Raw genomic sequence first — 16529 nt, forward strand, 5'->3', positions numbered from 1 at the left:
TCCCGGGTCGGACCCGGGTTGCCTGCACTATGAATGGGAGAGGGAGAGGGAGAGGGAGGGAGAGGGAGAGAGAGGGAGAGAGAGGGAGAGAGGGAGAGGGAGAAAGAGGGAGAAAGAGGGAGAGAGAGGGGGAGAGAGGGGGAGAGAGAGGGAGAGAAAGGGGGAGAGAGAGAGGGAGAGAGAGAGAGAGATTTTTTTTTTTTTCATATTCCAGCTTTCAGCCAATGAAAAGTGCTCTGGTGATGACTCCCACAAATTGCCAGGGCACAGACTTGTGCAGTATAAATGGGGTCAACCCGGGAAATTCCAGGTTCCGAGGTGCAGTATGAATGGTGTTTCTGAGCTGGGACACTCCGAGCCCATGCAAAAACCCGCCTTGAAAAACCTGGGATATTGCCGGGGCGGCAGTATGAAAGTGGTATTACTCAGGAAGCCCTTGGTTCTCCCTTTATCTAAACTAATCTCTCACAACTTACTTTAATCAGAGTTATGATAAACCAAATGATCTCCCCTGATGCAGAGTTATCATAAACCAAATGATCTCCCCTGATGCAGAGTTATCATAAAGCAAAAGCTATATAGCTGTGTTTCAGCTATGTAGCATTCCTATAAGCACATAGAGACATGAACTTATTAAGTGTGGTTTAATATGGAAAATGAACCCACAATGCTTAAGATACAATACAATAAAAAAAAAAAACATAATACAAAAATAAAATAAAATAGTTTTTTATAAAATAAAAAGAATTAACAACAATGGTACATTCACGAATGATCAGATTTCTGTTGGAAATATATGAATTCGCTGGAACATTATTAACTAAGCCAGTGAATACTTTACTACAATGTTGTTGGACAAACTTGAGAATTCCTGTGGAGAACTGAAGTGTTTATTTGGAATGCTCCTAGCACAAAGTTATTTTGTACTATGAGTAATATTATCAGCTATTGTTATTTTGCCAAAGTTTGTTTTATTATATAGTAGCTACAGCTACACCACAATAGTTAGATGTTTATACTTGTATTACATTGATTTTTATCAGTCATTAGTGGTTCTTAGTGCATATTTTATTAGCTTTGAAATGACAAGAAATATACCAATAGCTCGGTTACACAAGACTATTTGCAGTACTGGACTAAGGTCAATTGGGTTCATCAGAGGACCTCACTATTATGATTCAATTATGTTACTGTTCAGCAATAATAATTTATGGAAGATATATGATGTACTCTGATAGCTTAGGAGTTAACTATATATATATATAAGTAATTTTTAGACGTAAGAGAAAACTAATATCACATTCTCATATTTTCCTGTTAAGTATTCTAAAGTGGTAGCCTTGGGACAACTGGTGGATTCAGTAGCATAAATGGTAAGTCTAAACATTGCTGCTCATTTATTTTGATTTTCTGTTATTGTTTCCCTTAGAGGAAAGCTGGTAGAATGTGTTCATAGAAGTCTTGTAGAACATAACATGTTTTATTATTTTGAAGACAGAAGCAAACTTTATGTCCCTTCACTTTATTTAGTGTAAGTAATATTGGAAAAAATGCACTTGAAGGAAAAGCAGTATCTGTACTGGACTGCTTCGAACTTGTTAAGTGCATAAATGTGAAGCAATAAGTCACTTGACAGACTTGAGTTGTGTGCAGTAGAGCAGAAGATTAGAATACAACACTGTTCGTGTAGAAAATATTAACAGAGATATTAGCCTCTCTTCTGTGGTTGAGACCCATTAAATGTGTCCCTTTTTTATCATAATAATATATAACTAATGATTCAATAACAATAGTATATATAGCAAATCAGTTACAGTATTTAAAATTATTTTTACATTATGCTGCTTGACTAGTTTTACTGAGAGAGAGAGAGAGAGAGAGAGAGAGAGAGAGAGACAGAGAGAGAGAGAGAGAGAGAGAGAGAGAGAGAGAGAGAGATGTCTTCAAAAGAAGGCTGGCTTTTTTGATGGGACATCATTTGGTATTTGTCAATATTTGTCCATAAAGACAAGGTGTACTAATAGTTGTATGTATTATTATTATTATTATTATTATTATTATTAAACAAATGACTGGCTGCTGTCACTATAGGCTAGCGGCAGAATTTTAAGGAAAGACCATATACAAGACCTTTTCTTGACTCACTTGAACATAGGATGAGCTAATATCATGTATTTATTTGATACATATAATATACAGTGGGAGCAGTGGCCATTCCCAAGCTATAGCAGGGTGGTGGAATAAATGGTAGGGTTGTATAAAGTAACGTGAGAGTGGAGAAAGAGGAGGAAGTGTGCAAGTGTCTTGCTATTGTTAGGCCTATGTATACACACTTGTAAGCCTGATATGTGCCTGGCACAAATAATACTGTTTTTGAGTTGGACACATCTTGACATACAGTATGTCTGACCCAACATGTATACATAGTAGGCCTTTTTTTACTGCATCTTTATGTGAGTGCATTCAGAGTGCCAATTAGTCCAAATCTAAAGGTGCCCACTATGTACAATAAACTGCCATATACCATCATTCTCTATGATCAGTCCACAGATCAACACCAGATATCAGCCCATAGCTTATTTTTTTTTACCATCCCCGCTTCTGTAAGCATGCACCAGCAGCGTTTCCATCTGAGTAAAAGGACATTATAGGCCTCATGTAGAGTTGGAGGCAAGGTCATTTGGTTAGTGTAAACTATGAATTCCCCTACTACCCATGGCCACAATAACCACTTGTACTTGTGTCTGTATGCAGAGTCAGTCACGTCATGCATATAGTACTCTTTACACTTAGAGAGGCAGATTGGTGGAGGCAAAAAGCCTGCAAGTGTAGGCCTAGTTCAATAAGCACATGTTCAAGTAAATGCGACAGATGTAGCGTAGACCTGTCAGGAAATGTAGCTGTTGTAGGTGCTCTCTGGTGTAAAAGCAGATAATGATCAGCTGAAATGTGCCCTACTCAGTATAATTAGTATAATTAGTGACTTGTGCACGACCAAATAGCTAGCACTGGGCGCCATGATTTCCATTGAGCAGCAAAATTTTGAATACAAAACAGAAAAATGGTGTGATTTTGAGCTGAGGAAATTACATTAAGAATTCACATGACTAGGGATGCATTCATTTTTATTTGCTAAAAGATAATGGTTCCATGATACAGGCTTTAATTTTATTGCCCACTGTCTACTATCATGAACTTTTGCTTCAAGTCCAATAATGTTGTATGTCATTTTTATGGCAAGAATTTTATGGTAATTGGAAAGAGGATAAGGAAGAATTATTTATAGTCTAATCAATAAATAGTAAAGATCACAGTGTAAAAGTTACATGCTCCACAAAGCTGATTGCTTACAATTTAAATAAATAAAATAGAGTTGTGGATAAGCACCGAAAAATAACTGTCTATTTTTCCCCTGGAAATTGGTAATTTATCAAACACAATAGAAGAGTAAACTAAACATAGTGTGTGTGTGTGTGTGTGTGTGTGTGTGTGTGTGTGTGTGTGTGTGTGTTTGTCTGGTAGCAATTTTAGCCTATACATAAATAAAGGGTAATAACAATAATAAATTCTGTCTCATTATGTTCAAGGGAAGAAAAGCTAGATAGGAAACATAATTTGTCAAGGAATAACTCTGTGTACAGTGTTATGTAACAACTGCATGATCGATTTATCATGAGAAGACCGATGTGGTTATGTGGGTTAATCTGTACAAGACCACCTGGTCTGTCTGCAAATGACTCAGCTCCCTCAAAATATCTCTCACACTTAATATTAAAAACAAGGGTCAGCCACAACTACAATTTAGTGCAAGAACTGTCACTCATAGGAAGTCTTTAGTTACTTTGGTTGTCTCCAATAATGTAATCACAACTTAATTTTATCAGAGTTACTGTAAACCAAACAATTCCCTGCATCAATGTACAGTTAAAAAACCATCCTATTAGACATGTGAATTATTTTAGAACAGAAAAAAGGAGTATTATTAAATAGGTTTTAATATGACAGTTCTTATTGGACAACAACTGATATAACAAATTGGCATATTGAATATGCATATACAATTGTTTTAAAATAAAATACAACACAGAAATGGAAGAACTACACTCAAGTACTCTTTCCCGTAATCTAATCCTATGAAAAGTCTTGAAGGTGTGAACGAATTTTCCATAGCAGACTGATCCCCAAATCATTGCAATACTCTTTAAACCTTTTTCTTTCTTGCCCCTCTCCCTCATGTAATATAACTATAAGAGGTGTGCTGGTATGTTAATCTGTTTTACCACTGACTTAATGCCTTATTGTGCAAGAACAGTTGTAATAACAGATTTTTAAAAATATACTCTCACTCCCTTCTGGGATATAGCAGAGATATATCATTATTTAATTACCACTAACAATGGTATAGTTTTCTGCAAATATACATAGGTAACATGATTTGGTTATATTGATGTCTAGGCAAGATGCATTACATATGCTATTGACACATGTGAGATAGATATGTCAATGACACATGTTATTGTGTTGTTTTCAGAGGTTACAAATGTATACAGAGGTCTTCACAAACATATACTAGGAGAAGTATTGCTTTGATAAATTATATTTTCTATAAGGAGAATATATGGAAGCTTGGATTGACCTAAATATTTTAGCCAATCTTTTAGATCCTCGGAGCTCTTAACTGGGTAATAAAAAAAAGGTTGACTGACCTTCTGTGATAACAGAGCATCTGTGTGTACATAATAATGAAATTAAGGTGACAGAGAGTAGGCCCCTGAAGCATGCCTGTATGTATATGTGTATATATATATATATATATATATATATATATATATATATATATATATGTATATATATATATATTTATATATACATATACACACACACACACACATATATATGTCTGTATGTATATGTATACATATATATATATATATATATATATATATATGTATATATATAATATATATATATACACAGTATATTGTCATTTAAATAAAGGCTGTACATTTTTGTGAGCCTACATCTCGTTGACTGAATAGGAAAGTTTCGTATCTGTAATGGGATTAACAGTTAGGACTGCAGTCTCAGGAATATAGCAGCGGAAACATCAGGGACTGGAGGCCGAATCCAACAACTTCAGTTAGAACTATTGTGCAGTCACCATACTTACCCAGAGTGCAAATTTTACATACAATAAAACTTAAAAATAATGATTACTCTATACAGGGATGTCTGCTATGACGCAACATTAATACCTTACCCCAGGCACTTCTGAGTGCCAGAGTATCACAATCCTCATTTATCAGAGTTCATTACCATCTTAATGCCATCACCCAGTACTGGTAAGCAGTCTGGCAGTGGGCATAATCACAGAATACCTCTGTTTTGCAGAATTTACAGTTTATAAATAGAAATCAGCTGATAGAAATGTATATTATTCTGGTGTGTTTGCGGTTAGGACTGGGAAGAATTAAGGCGAATTTTGGTTGCAAAATATGTAAGATATTGTATCAAAATGCAGAACAACCCGAATATCCCATATAATGAATTTAAAGATTTTGCTTTTCTCAACCACCAAGTAATGTACATTATACAATTCACATATTCCACCTCCTCCACTTCCTTTGCTCATCATAAGTAACACAACAGAGATAAATTAATAGTAATGTACATATAATGTATTTCAAGGACAAAATAACCATTAGAGTCAGAAACCATAAATAAATCAACATATGTGGAAATTCTGTGGATCAGTGACTTAATAGTGCTACATAATGTTTGTGCTAGTTTGAACAAAATGATGTACAGTAAATCAAGAACCATTCACCTGATTCACTCATCCAAACAGAAGCACTTAGAACAGAGGAATGGAACCTCAAGCATATGTCCGGGAAATGAATTTTCTCTTACTGTGCTCAGTGCAAATTACCAGTCTGTTCTACCTTCATTCAGCTGTGATAAAACTGCACTGAAATTACATAGCCAACATGATGTTTGATAAATGTCAAATACTCTCATTTTTTCATTGCTTGTAATCTATTTTTTCCAAAATCCGCTAAGTACACCTTCACTATCATAACTGCCACCAACTGGAAATATAATGTCATATTGAAAAGCAACACCCAATACCTACCACTATAAAGGAATGCTAAACATAAAATAGAAGCTGCTAATAATATTCACAAATGTATATATTTTAAAGTTTTCACACCATGATAGAACTTAAGCTGTTTGATATCATTCTATTTATATTCACTGTGCAGTTGATGACAAGTTAATGTACTATTATCAACTAATTTCTCCAAAAATGAGCAGAGTGTGTTCCATATAAATGGAATTCCAAGAAGTTTATTGTGTATATGAATAGAAAAACTTTGCTCACATAACAAATGTATCCAATATAACCAAAATTTTCACAAGCTTCTGAAACTCTGTTTATTCTATAACCAATTGGATTTTGTGCCCCAAACGGTTTATAACATATGCAATTCATGGTTCTGGTATAATTAGAGGCGTTATACCGTTATACTTAAAGGAATTGTTAAATCATTTCCCTTCCCCTGTGTAGCCACAGGGGAAAGAAGCCACACCTAGGTTATCATAAAAAGATATACATACCTGCCAACTTTTCAGCAGTAAGAAAGTTGGGAGGTATGTCGTGTTCATTGTTGCTCTGCATAGTTGAGTTGAGGTGAGTACATGCCACTGGTGCATGAGGCAATGAAAGGGTGTTTTGAAGTATCTGAGGTGGGCCAGCACATGGAAGCACTAAACACCCCCCCTGTAGGGCATGGTCATGACCATGTGATGCTTAGCCATGCCCCCTTCTTCAAAACTTGGGAGGTATGGATATATGTTAACATAATAACTGCTACTGCTTTTTATAATAAAAGTTAATTTGAGCTAGAAGAAACATTACATGTCTCAATTCATTTGATGGGCAGAATGTCCCTTATGGGCCTCATTGAGATTTAAGTGTAAATTCAGCTAGGTGGTGCAATTTTGATCCTTAACAAAACCATGTAGCACTAAAGGGAGGGGGCATATTTAAAATGTACAGACAGCTTTGGAGTTTGGATGAGTCACTTCCTAGCTCAACTCCAAATTACAGTTTAAAAATATATACATGTAAACATATTGTACATGCAAAATCAGCCAGTATTTTCCTTGCAAAGTAAACAGAAATCTCTGAGGAGACCACATATTATCAGTGGAGAAACGCGTCAGTTATAATTCTTTTAACTGTGATCAAATGACCTGAACCTGTGCTTACTAGATGAATTGACTGAATGAGAGACCTAATTATTTTTAGGAATCCAATATCATTATTTCCTAATCCTCTTCACAAAGTCCTGAGTGGGGTAAGATAATTGCGGTGAGCAAAATATATTTAACTCTGGAAGAAAGATTATATATGTTGCTGTAGTAGGCGGAGTTCCAAGCTGCTGACAGGACTTCATGAGTCAGATGTTCCAATTATGATCTATACTTCCCAAATGATATATAGACTGTTGTAATACATGAATCATTGTGACTGTAAAAGTCATTGGGATCCACATAAAACTGTGATATTGATGTATGGATTATATCTAATACGATCATGTTTTGGAAAGTGTGGAATGGTCCCTTGATCTTATATAATCAACAATCCAGGATTATAGCATAAAGTACTGAGTTTTTTTTCCCTATACGTGCATTATAGGAGAGATTTTTACATATAATATATTATTACAACTGGTCCGGATCATTAGTTTTATGAGTTATGTTTTTTATATATATATTTTTATTTATATATGTGATATTGATTTTTTCACTTATTGTTTTTTAGTGATTAAAATAAATTTTATTATATATCAATATAATTCTACAGTAACATTTTTAACCTTAGATAGGATCCAGTTTGCACTTTTCTGCTTTCTTTGCTTTTTCTTCTCTAAATTCAAAGTTGATAAACAACAACTCACATATAAGGTTTTGTATAAGTCAGCACTAAGTCTATACGCCTAACGTTGGGTGTAGGATTACTGAAGTTTCAATATTTTCCTCTATCTTCAATTACCTTTTTCTTCTCAGATTATTATCTAGCTGCTGTTTCATCTCATATTAAATACATTTCTCACATTCCTGAAGTAGAACATGTAGGTGCTTCACATAAATAACTGGTAATAATATTAATAATCCCAATATATTGTTTGTAAAATATTACCTGTGACTCTAAGTCTGTCAGCACCGATGGTGATTTCCTCTTCATCAGCTGAAAACAACATCTTCCCGTCCTCATTTGACTTTACTTCAAATCTTTTACACTGTGCTTCCACAGCATCCGCACCTGCATTACAAAGGGAAGATAAATGCATTTAAAATAAATGCATATCAATGTGGATTTACTAATGAACCAACAAAGTGCTGACTTCATAGATGTTGTGCACTTACGCTGTAGGACTTTGCTAAGACACAAACTTGAAGATCTTATTCAAACCTCACTGCAGCATTTTTATAAAATCTAATATTAAGTTTGCCTTTGTGGTATACTTATTACTAAATATATGTGTCCGCCCACACCCTTTAAGCACCGGTTATTCATATTTGATCAAATGTATTGTTTCATATTTCAAGAAAATATGAATCAATACATTTGATCAAATATGAATAATTAATAACATATGAATATTTAAATATTAGAAAAACTATTTTATAATATTATAATGTACAGACTTAAAAACCCAATAAAATCATTGTTTTTCTATGCAGTTTTAGCTGCAATATTCATAATTTAGGAGGAAAATAGCAAGAGGTATTCTATGTGCCTCAGTCAATGAACATGTCTATACAGGATTGCAGGCTTTACAAGTAACTACAGCAAGATAGTAAACTATTGATAGAGAGCCTACTTACTATAAAGTGCTTTACAGAGAATATTTAATCATTCACATCAGTTCTGCCCCAGTGGAATTTATAATCTACATTTGCTATCACACAGTAGGATTAATTTCATCAGAAGCCCAATAATCTACAAGTATGTTTTCGGAGTGTGGGAAGAAATGGGAGGACCCATAGGTAACCAACACAAACACAGGGAGAACATACAAACCATACTATCCACACAGACAGAGCAAGGATCTGAGTTGAACCCTTGGCCCCATCTCAGTGAGGCAGCAATGCTAACTACTGTGACACTGTGCTACCCATGTTTAAAGTGCACATCTAGGCTAATAATGATCAGTAATTTGATGAACAACATTTATTACGACGACCTCTTGATTATGGTGATTACTGATGTAATTGTTGATGTCATGTGGCATATTGTGTGATGACAGTGATTAGTTATTAGTTATAATGTCTGAAATTTTCTATGTGATGTCATCATCAGCAACATCATTCATTGGGTGGAATTCAATTAGCTGCGATGTTCCACAGAACACCGCGCCTGCACATTTTTATTGTTATTATGGTACAAATGTACACTTCTTTTCCTGCAAGAAAAAATGAGCGGATATTTCAGTAAAAATATACGCGGAAAGTATCTCCAGAAAGCGAGCACTCCGCCCATTTATGTCATGTTTTATATGGCTTTATGAATGATGTTAGCTTAAAATCCTTAGACATCAGGTCAGTTAAGGTCCTTTGAATTACCAATTACTAATACAAATTCAAAATTAATGATTAGCGATTCTATACTTCTACACCAAGTTTGGGTTAATTGTAGTTCAAAAGTAACAGAAATTAAGCAGGAACCATAATAGCACTTTATTGACCACCTATCAAAAGCTCAAACAAAACTACAAGAATACACAAACTGTACTGCAACCAATATATTCTTAATTTTGTATTACTTATTTGCTCAGTTCTAAAATTGTACTATACTTAATCTTGGTATTAATGCCCACTGGTATTCAGTTCAAAACTTTCACGCTGATGTGTTTTAGAATGCATGATACATTGAGGGATACATTTGGGTAATAAAAAGTGCTGGGGACAATATTTGTGCGAAAAATTAAGCAAAGTTAATTTAGCTAATTGTTGAAAGATATATTTTATTTAAGTTGGAAAATGGTGAAAATTAACGAAACAAAAGAATTACATAAAAAAACCAGGTGGACCATGAGGTTTTCTTCCTATAGATGCAAGCTTAACAAATTGAAACACATTTTCACATGATAACCATAACAATATTGTAGTGATGATCAGCAGCAAATTGCTGATCAGTAACTAAGGGTGAATAAAATGCCAGCCCACAAACTAACATTAACGGTCAGGATGGGCAGGTTTGGAGATTACGCAGAGAGGAATTATGATTTAAGAATATAGCAAGTCTGATATAGTAATAAATTTCTTGGAAGGGAAGGAGTCACAAACAGAGAATATTCAGAGAGGACAGGGCCAAGAGACCAGAACAGCCAGTCGTAAAGGTCAGGGTCAAAACTAATATGGATAGTCAGTCAAGCAGTGGTCAATGTAAGGAGTCAAATAAAAGTAGGATAAGAAATATCAAAGTATATCAGGCAAGACTAGCTGAAGCAGGATTAGCAAAGAATTGGGAAGCCATTAAAGGAGGACCGAGGTCCCGGTCTCAACACGCTCCTGGACCTATAGCAGGCACCTTCCCCTCAGGACTGCCCACAGGCACCTAGCAGTCTACAAAGTACATCAGTACATCAGTCCACAAAGTACATCAGGACTACAATAGGGCTAACTGAGGGTGATGGGACCAGGATAGAGAAATAAAGGAAGTTAACTAACATAATCAGAGCAAGGTAGACATAGGCAAAAGGAGACCTGGATATACAAGACACAGACGAAGACAAAGATAGCAGACACAATGCCACAGGCTAAGACAAGGAAAGAAAGCATGGCTGGACACAGGGACATAGCAAACAATTTTCAAGCAATTAGTGTTTTTGCAGGCTCAATTACTTGAGATGAAGTGAGGGGTTAATTTCACCTCAACAAGTCTACTCCTCACTTATTACAAAGTGTATGTATATTTCTACCCTTTGGGTTCCTCAGATTCCCAATTATGTTTCTAAATCATATATTTATTATGTATATGCTTTATACTTGTGTCTATTGTATTTTTAAGGTTCCGACATGTCTGAAACAGCATGGCTTTGTTAACTTGTGTACATATGCAGCTTAGTCCATTTTCTTGGACTAGGGAAAAAGATTATATTATATTGTGTACCAAAGCCCTGCATGACAGTGGAAATGTCCCACAGATATATCTGCCTACAGTGATTTAGCAACACTCTACAGTACAACAACAGAAAGGCTAATTCCTAGAACAATGTTTTGCATATGCCAATATAACATCTATTTTTAATAGGACAAATGTGTTCATACTCATTCACTGTGCGCAAACAATGTAGAGCTTATCCTATTCAGAGAGTTTTGATTGTTTACATTGCTATTGCTGTTTGCTATTGATGTTGCTTGTGGGGATATGAGTATTTTTGGGAGGGTCACACTCACATGACTTGCAGTATACTGTCCCACCTCTGAAACAAGAAATATCAAACAGCTGTAAGTTGAGTTTTAGGGGAAAAGCATGGCAGGGGTTAAAGTGGGTGTTGCTTAGACCTTATCAGGACCCAACCCCTTAGTTAGCTTGATTAGGACCCCAATGTTCTGGGCTGTGACTAGCTAGACAGCTTGGAGTCACAACTTCAGGGAGGTAAGGGGGTATGACAGCTGACAATTCCTGAGGGGTAATGAATCTAAGCCCACCCATCGCTGGTCCGTGAGCATGGGAAAACTAACTGTCCTTAAAAGGAAGGAGCCAGCCCTGGGGCAAATAGTTCAGAGTGAAGAGAAAAATCAGAGTGCAGAGGTTGTGTGTTGGAGAGTCCATGCACTGGAGTTTTTGCCTTCTGCTGAACTAGTGCTTTCTCACCCCATGAGTCTGATAGCTTAGTAGACCTAATGGAGCAGGAGACTTTGTATCAGATTCCTACCATACTGGTAGAGGGGGGAGAAAATTGGGCTAAGAGGCCAGCACTAAAGGATTCTGGAGCAAAGGTGATTGCAATCACCTTTGAACAAGAGGGAAAAATGACTGGGTGGTATTGACGTCCCAGACATAAATAATGACATCCCAGACCCGGAAGTGGGAGTATATAACAGCTGTTTGCCGCTTGTTGCATGCACTTGGTAACACAAATTTGTTCCGTCTAACTTATTTAAATAAGAATTTTATTAGGGGATGAAAAACAATACACGTACACCTATATTGAGAGAATAAATCTAGGGTAGTTCAAGTTAGTTGGAGACAGTAACTTATTTAAGAATAACTACGCTCTTAATATAAGAACAATAGTGATCATTATTATATGGCTACTGATCCATTAAATTGTGAGATATTTATAAGTGAATTTAATCTGCATGGTAATTATATGACCACAGCACTTTTAGTCTCTCATAACAGTGGATGGAAGTTACACTATTATGATCTCCCCCACATAATGATACAAAAATTATATTAGGGGCAAAGAGTGATAAGGTTATTAAACCTTATTAAAAATTAAACCTTATTGAAATTATATACCAATGAGTGTACAGGCGATTTACAGGGTACTTCATAAAGATAGACCCGATATGAAATCGCTATATCTCTTCACCCACATACCGCCCATGAATAAAACTCTTACCACTTGAAAGGGCGGGGCATAGAGCTTGAAATGACTACCGCTAGATGCCTCTCCCAGTGCTCCAACAGCCTCTAGCCTCAGTGGTTCACAAGATGGCGACCCTACAACAAAAGGTGTTTTGGGCTCTGCAGTTCAGCAAGACTGAATCCGTAATTGTGGTGCAGCATGCGTTTCAAAGGGATTTTAGCATTGATCCACCAATGCCAAAGAGCATTTGTCATTGGTTCAGACACTTTGAAGAAACGGCCAATTTATGTAAGGAAAAGAGCACAGGGCGACCACACACTTCAGGGGAAAACGTGAGATGAATTCAAGAGATTTTCTGCTTTGTCCGTGCAAATCAACTCGCCGTACCAATCGAAAACTTACGATCCCTCATCCGACTGTTTGGCGTGTGTTAAAGCAACGTTTAATCATGAGGCCACACAAGTTGCAACTGGTACATCCTCTTCGTGCAGATGACAAAGGAAAGTGTGTAGAATTTAGTGATACAATGTTACAGAAGTGATGAAGCAATTTTTCATCTAGGTAGTAAAGTTAACCGTACAATGTGCACATATGGGGATTAGAGAATCCATATGAAACGGTAGAGCATGGGCATGATTCCCTGAAAGTGAATGTGTTTTGTGCCATTTCTCAAAGAAAGGTCTATGGCCCTTTAACTGAGAGAAACACAGTTATATGTCAAATCTTGAAATGCTACACAACTGGCTCTTTCCCCTTCAATGAAGATTCTGATTACTTTTTTCAGCACGATGGAGCACCACCACATTGGCACTTGCAGGTTTGCCATTTTCTAAATGACACATTGCCTCAATGTTGGATAGGTTGCATGGGACCCGTAGACTTGGCGCTACATCCTTGGCCCCCAAGATCCCCAGACATTACACCCTGTTACTTTTTCTTGTGGGGATACATCAAAAACCATTTTTTTGTACCACTATTATTGACTAATCTGAATGATCTCAAAAACAAAATCACGGCAGCGGTGAATTCAGTGGAAGAAGACACTCTGAGAGGCATTTGGGATGAATTCAATTATCGTCTTGATGTTGTCCGTACAGCAGGTGGAGGGCACATTTATAAAATGGTCAGAAGAATTTGATGACTCATTAAACCGTTTGTAACTTTTTGTGTAATTGTAACATGTTGCCATTGTAAAATATATTGCTTTAAAATTGGGTCCATCTTTTTGAAACACCCTGTACTATGATAAGATTATATTGATAAGATTATATTGAAGGGCAATAAAAAATATTGAAAATGCATTGTCGTTATAAATAAAATCATATATTGTGTGTTGTAAAATTACTATTGAACTATTTCAACTGTTATGTATTCTTATGATATAAGAGGCATTGATATAAGTATAAGGGCCTGAGTCATTAAGGCAGCATACTGAGCGCATCGTGCAGTTGTTCTCAACGGCACGTAAATGCGCTCTGCATACTCCTGGAGTCAGCAAGGAACGGATCTCAAGATACGTGTTGTGATGACTATGGGTGTGGGTTCACTCTGCTCTACTAGACCAGACACTGCAGGATGCGTATAATACGTAAGTGGAATATAAAATCTCAAAAGAACGCACAAAAAAATAATATTAATCAATTAATGTTACCTGTCAATAATATAGTCATTTATGATTAGAAATGGAAATTGTATAAAAATAACTTTTTTTAAACAATTTTTTTTTCCGCTGAAAAACATTAGTGTTAGGCTGTCCTTAATGTCTACTGTACATAAAATACATTATTACAGTTGCTCCTGATTGCAGACACATGTTATAGCATGCATACGATACTGACTCAGGACTTACACTAGCCCCCTAGTTAGTGCAAGAGATACTGCAGAAAAACAAGAAACCTCCCCGCACTGTTCACTCCTTGAAATTGTAGACTATAACCGTCGTTTGCGTTGGCATACACAGTGGACTTGCTTTCGTTGCCGGCCGAGTGTCCTCATTCTGGGCACGAGCAGAAGGAAACTGCGTACGATACGCAGAAAAAACAGAGATATATTCCTTAATGACTCAGGCCCTATATGGTTAATGAAATCAACAACTACAATTAAAGAAAATTTATGGTTATCACCATTTCTCAGTTATGAAAAATATTAGTATGTGATTTGTTGAAGCAAAAACATACACATTTGTGCCTCTAATATTTTTATGTTTAGGGATAAACTTATATTCATATAAACATAATGTTTCTCTATTTAAAAAACAGCTAAACTTTTTATTTTCCCTTAGGGACATCATGATGTCTGAGGAAAGTAATATACTGAAATGTTGAAATGAATTAAATACACCTTTTTTATACAACTACAGTCTGTCTGAAATCCTTGAGTGTCGCTTCACCTGGAATCTATCTATCTATCTAGCTACACATTTATTTAAAACCTTGGATATTATGCACTTACCAAATGCACAATAATGCTGTTCTAACTACACTTCTATAAAGCACAGAATGTTAGTTCCACATATTGCAAAATAGGCAAATCTTTCCCAAGGTGTATACATCATCACCATTTATTTATATAGCGACACTAATTCCGCAGAGCTGTACAGAGAACTCATTCACATCAGTCCCTGCCCCATTGGAGCTTACAGTCTAAATTCCCAAACATACACACACACACACACAGACAAAGAGAGAGAGAGAGACTAGGGTCAATTTTTTATAGCAGCTAATTAACCTACCAGTATGTTTTTGGAGTGTGGATATATTTGTATATATATGTATATATATATAGATATATATATATATATATATATATATATATACATACAGGGTGATTCAAAAGTCGCAGTACACCCTTTTATTTCAAAAACTCTACAGGAATTGGGCCGATTAGCCGATTTCAAGATGGCGCCCATGTTTGGTACATACCGTAAAAGATAGACCATGTCACCCATATCTTACTGGAGTATTCAGGTTTCCCAATTTCCTGTAGAGTTTTTTAAATAAAAGGGTGTACTGCGACTTTTGAATCACCCTGTATATATATATATATATATATATATATATATATATATATATATAGCAACTATGAAATACATCATTTTACCACCAGTATATGTACTTTCACTTTGGTATATGCTTAATGTACTGTGCTAAGTGAGTCTGCAGCATTTAATTCCAGAGGTGTGAACAGAGGTCAATATGGTATTGATCTATGTATAACAGATATACATTACATTGGGCACTCATTACAGTGATTGCACTTAACATGATGCTACTAATAATTGATGTTTTGTACAGCAGATGCTTTGACAGAAGATAAAGAGGGATATTTTACACAGGGTAACACTCGAGAGCCAACTCAAATTAATGAGGCATTTTTATGAGTGTGTTAACAAAGCAATATTCTCCAATGTTATCCTCAAATGGAAGGGATTTTTGAATTGATATATACCCTATAAATCTCCTTAAAAGGTCTAGAATAAATGGACAGTGAATGAGTTTCAAGCAAGGGATTCTTGAAATTATCCATCAGCAAAACACTGATGGAGCCATAATCTGTTAATGCTTTCATTCAGCTGTTAGAGCAAACATATAATATACATATCTGGCTGGACAACAGCTATCAAAAGGTGGCAAACAATAGTGTATAATACTGCAACGTGAAAGTGGCACACAATCCGAATGTGTTAGCTTCATATTTTATCAGGCACTATAAGAGTGACTTAATTTTCAAATACATCAGAAATGGAAAATAAAAAAAACAACATGATCTGTATTGTAATTACTGTAACATAAAATATAACATGCGCCACATTTATATCTCATATAAAAATAGGAAAATAGTGTAGTTCCAAAATATTTCACTATGGAGATGTTAGTGCTGAATTAGTGAAGTGCTGTTCTAGAGTATGTTTAGGAGATA

The 16529-nt window shown here is 35.7% G+C and overlaps 1 protein-coding gene across 3 annotated transcripts in view; it reads right to left on the minus strand.

Annotated features, from left to right (window-relative positions):
* Positions 1-16529, minus strand: part of SGCZ (sarcoglycan zeta) — an 840489-nt gene that overhangs the window by 41017 nt on the left and 782943 nt on the right. For all 3 annotated transcript variants that reach the window (XM_075196209.1, XM_075196215.1, XM_075196204.1), the window contains one exon: positions 8207-8329. In XM_075196209.1, the coding sequence (XP_075052310.1) occupies positions 8207-8329 (123 nt within the window). The remainder of the gene's footprint in view (positions 1-8206; positions 8330-16529) is intronic.

This window comes from Mixophyes fleayi, chromosome 1 (assembly GCF_038048845.1).
Source record: "Mixophyes fleayi isolate aMixFle1 chromosome 1, aMixFle1.hap1, whole genome shotgun sequence".
Taxonomy (NCBI): domain Eukaryota; kingdom Metazoa; phylum Chordata; class Amphibia; order Anura; family Limnodynastidae; genus Mixophyes; species Mixophyes fleayi.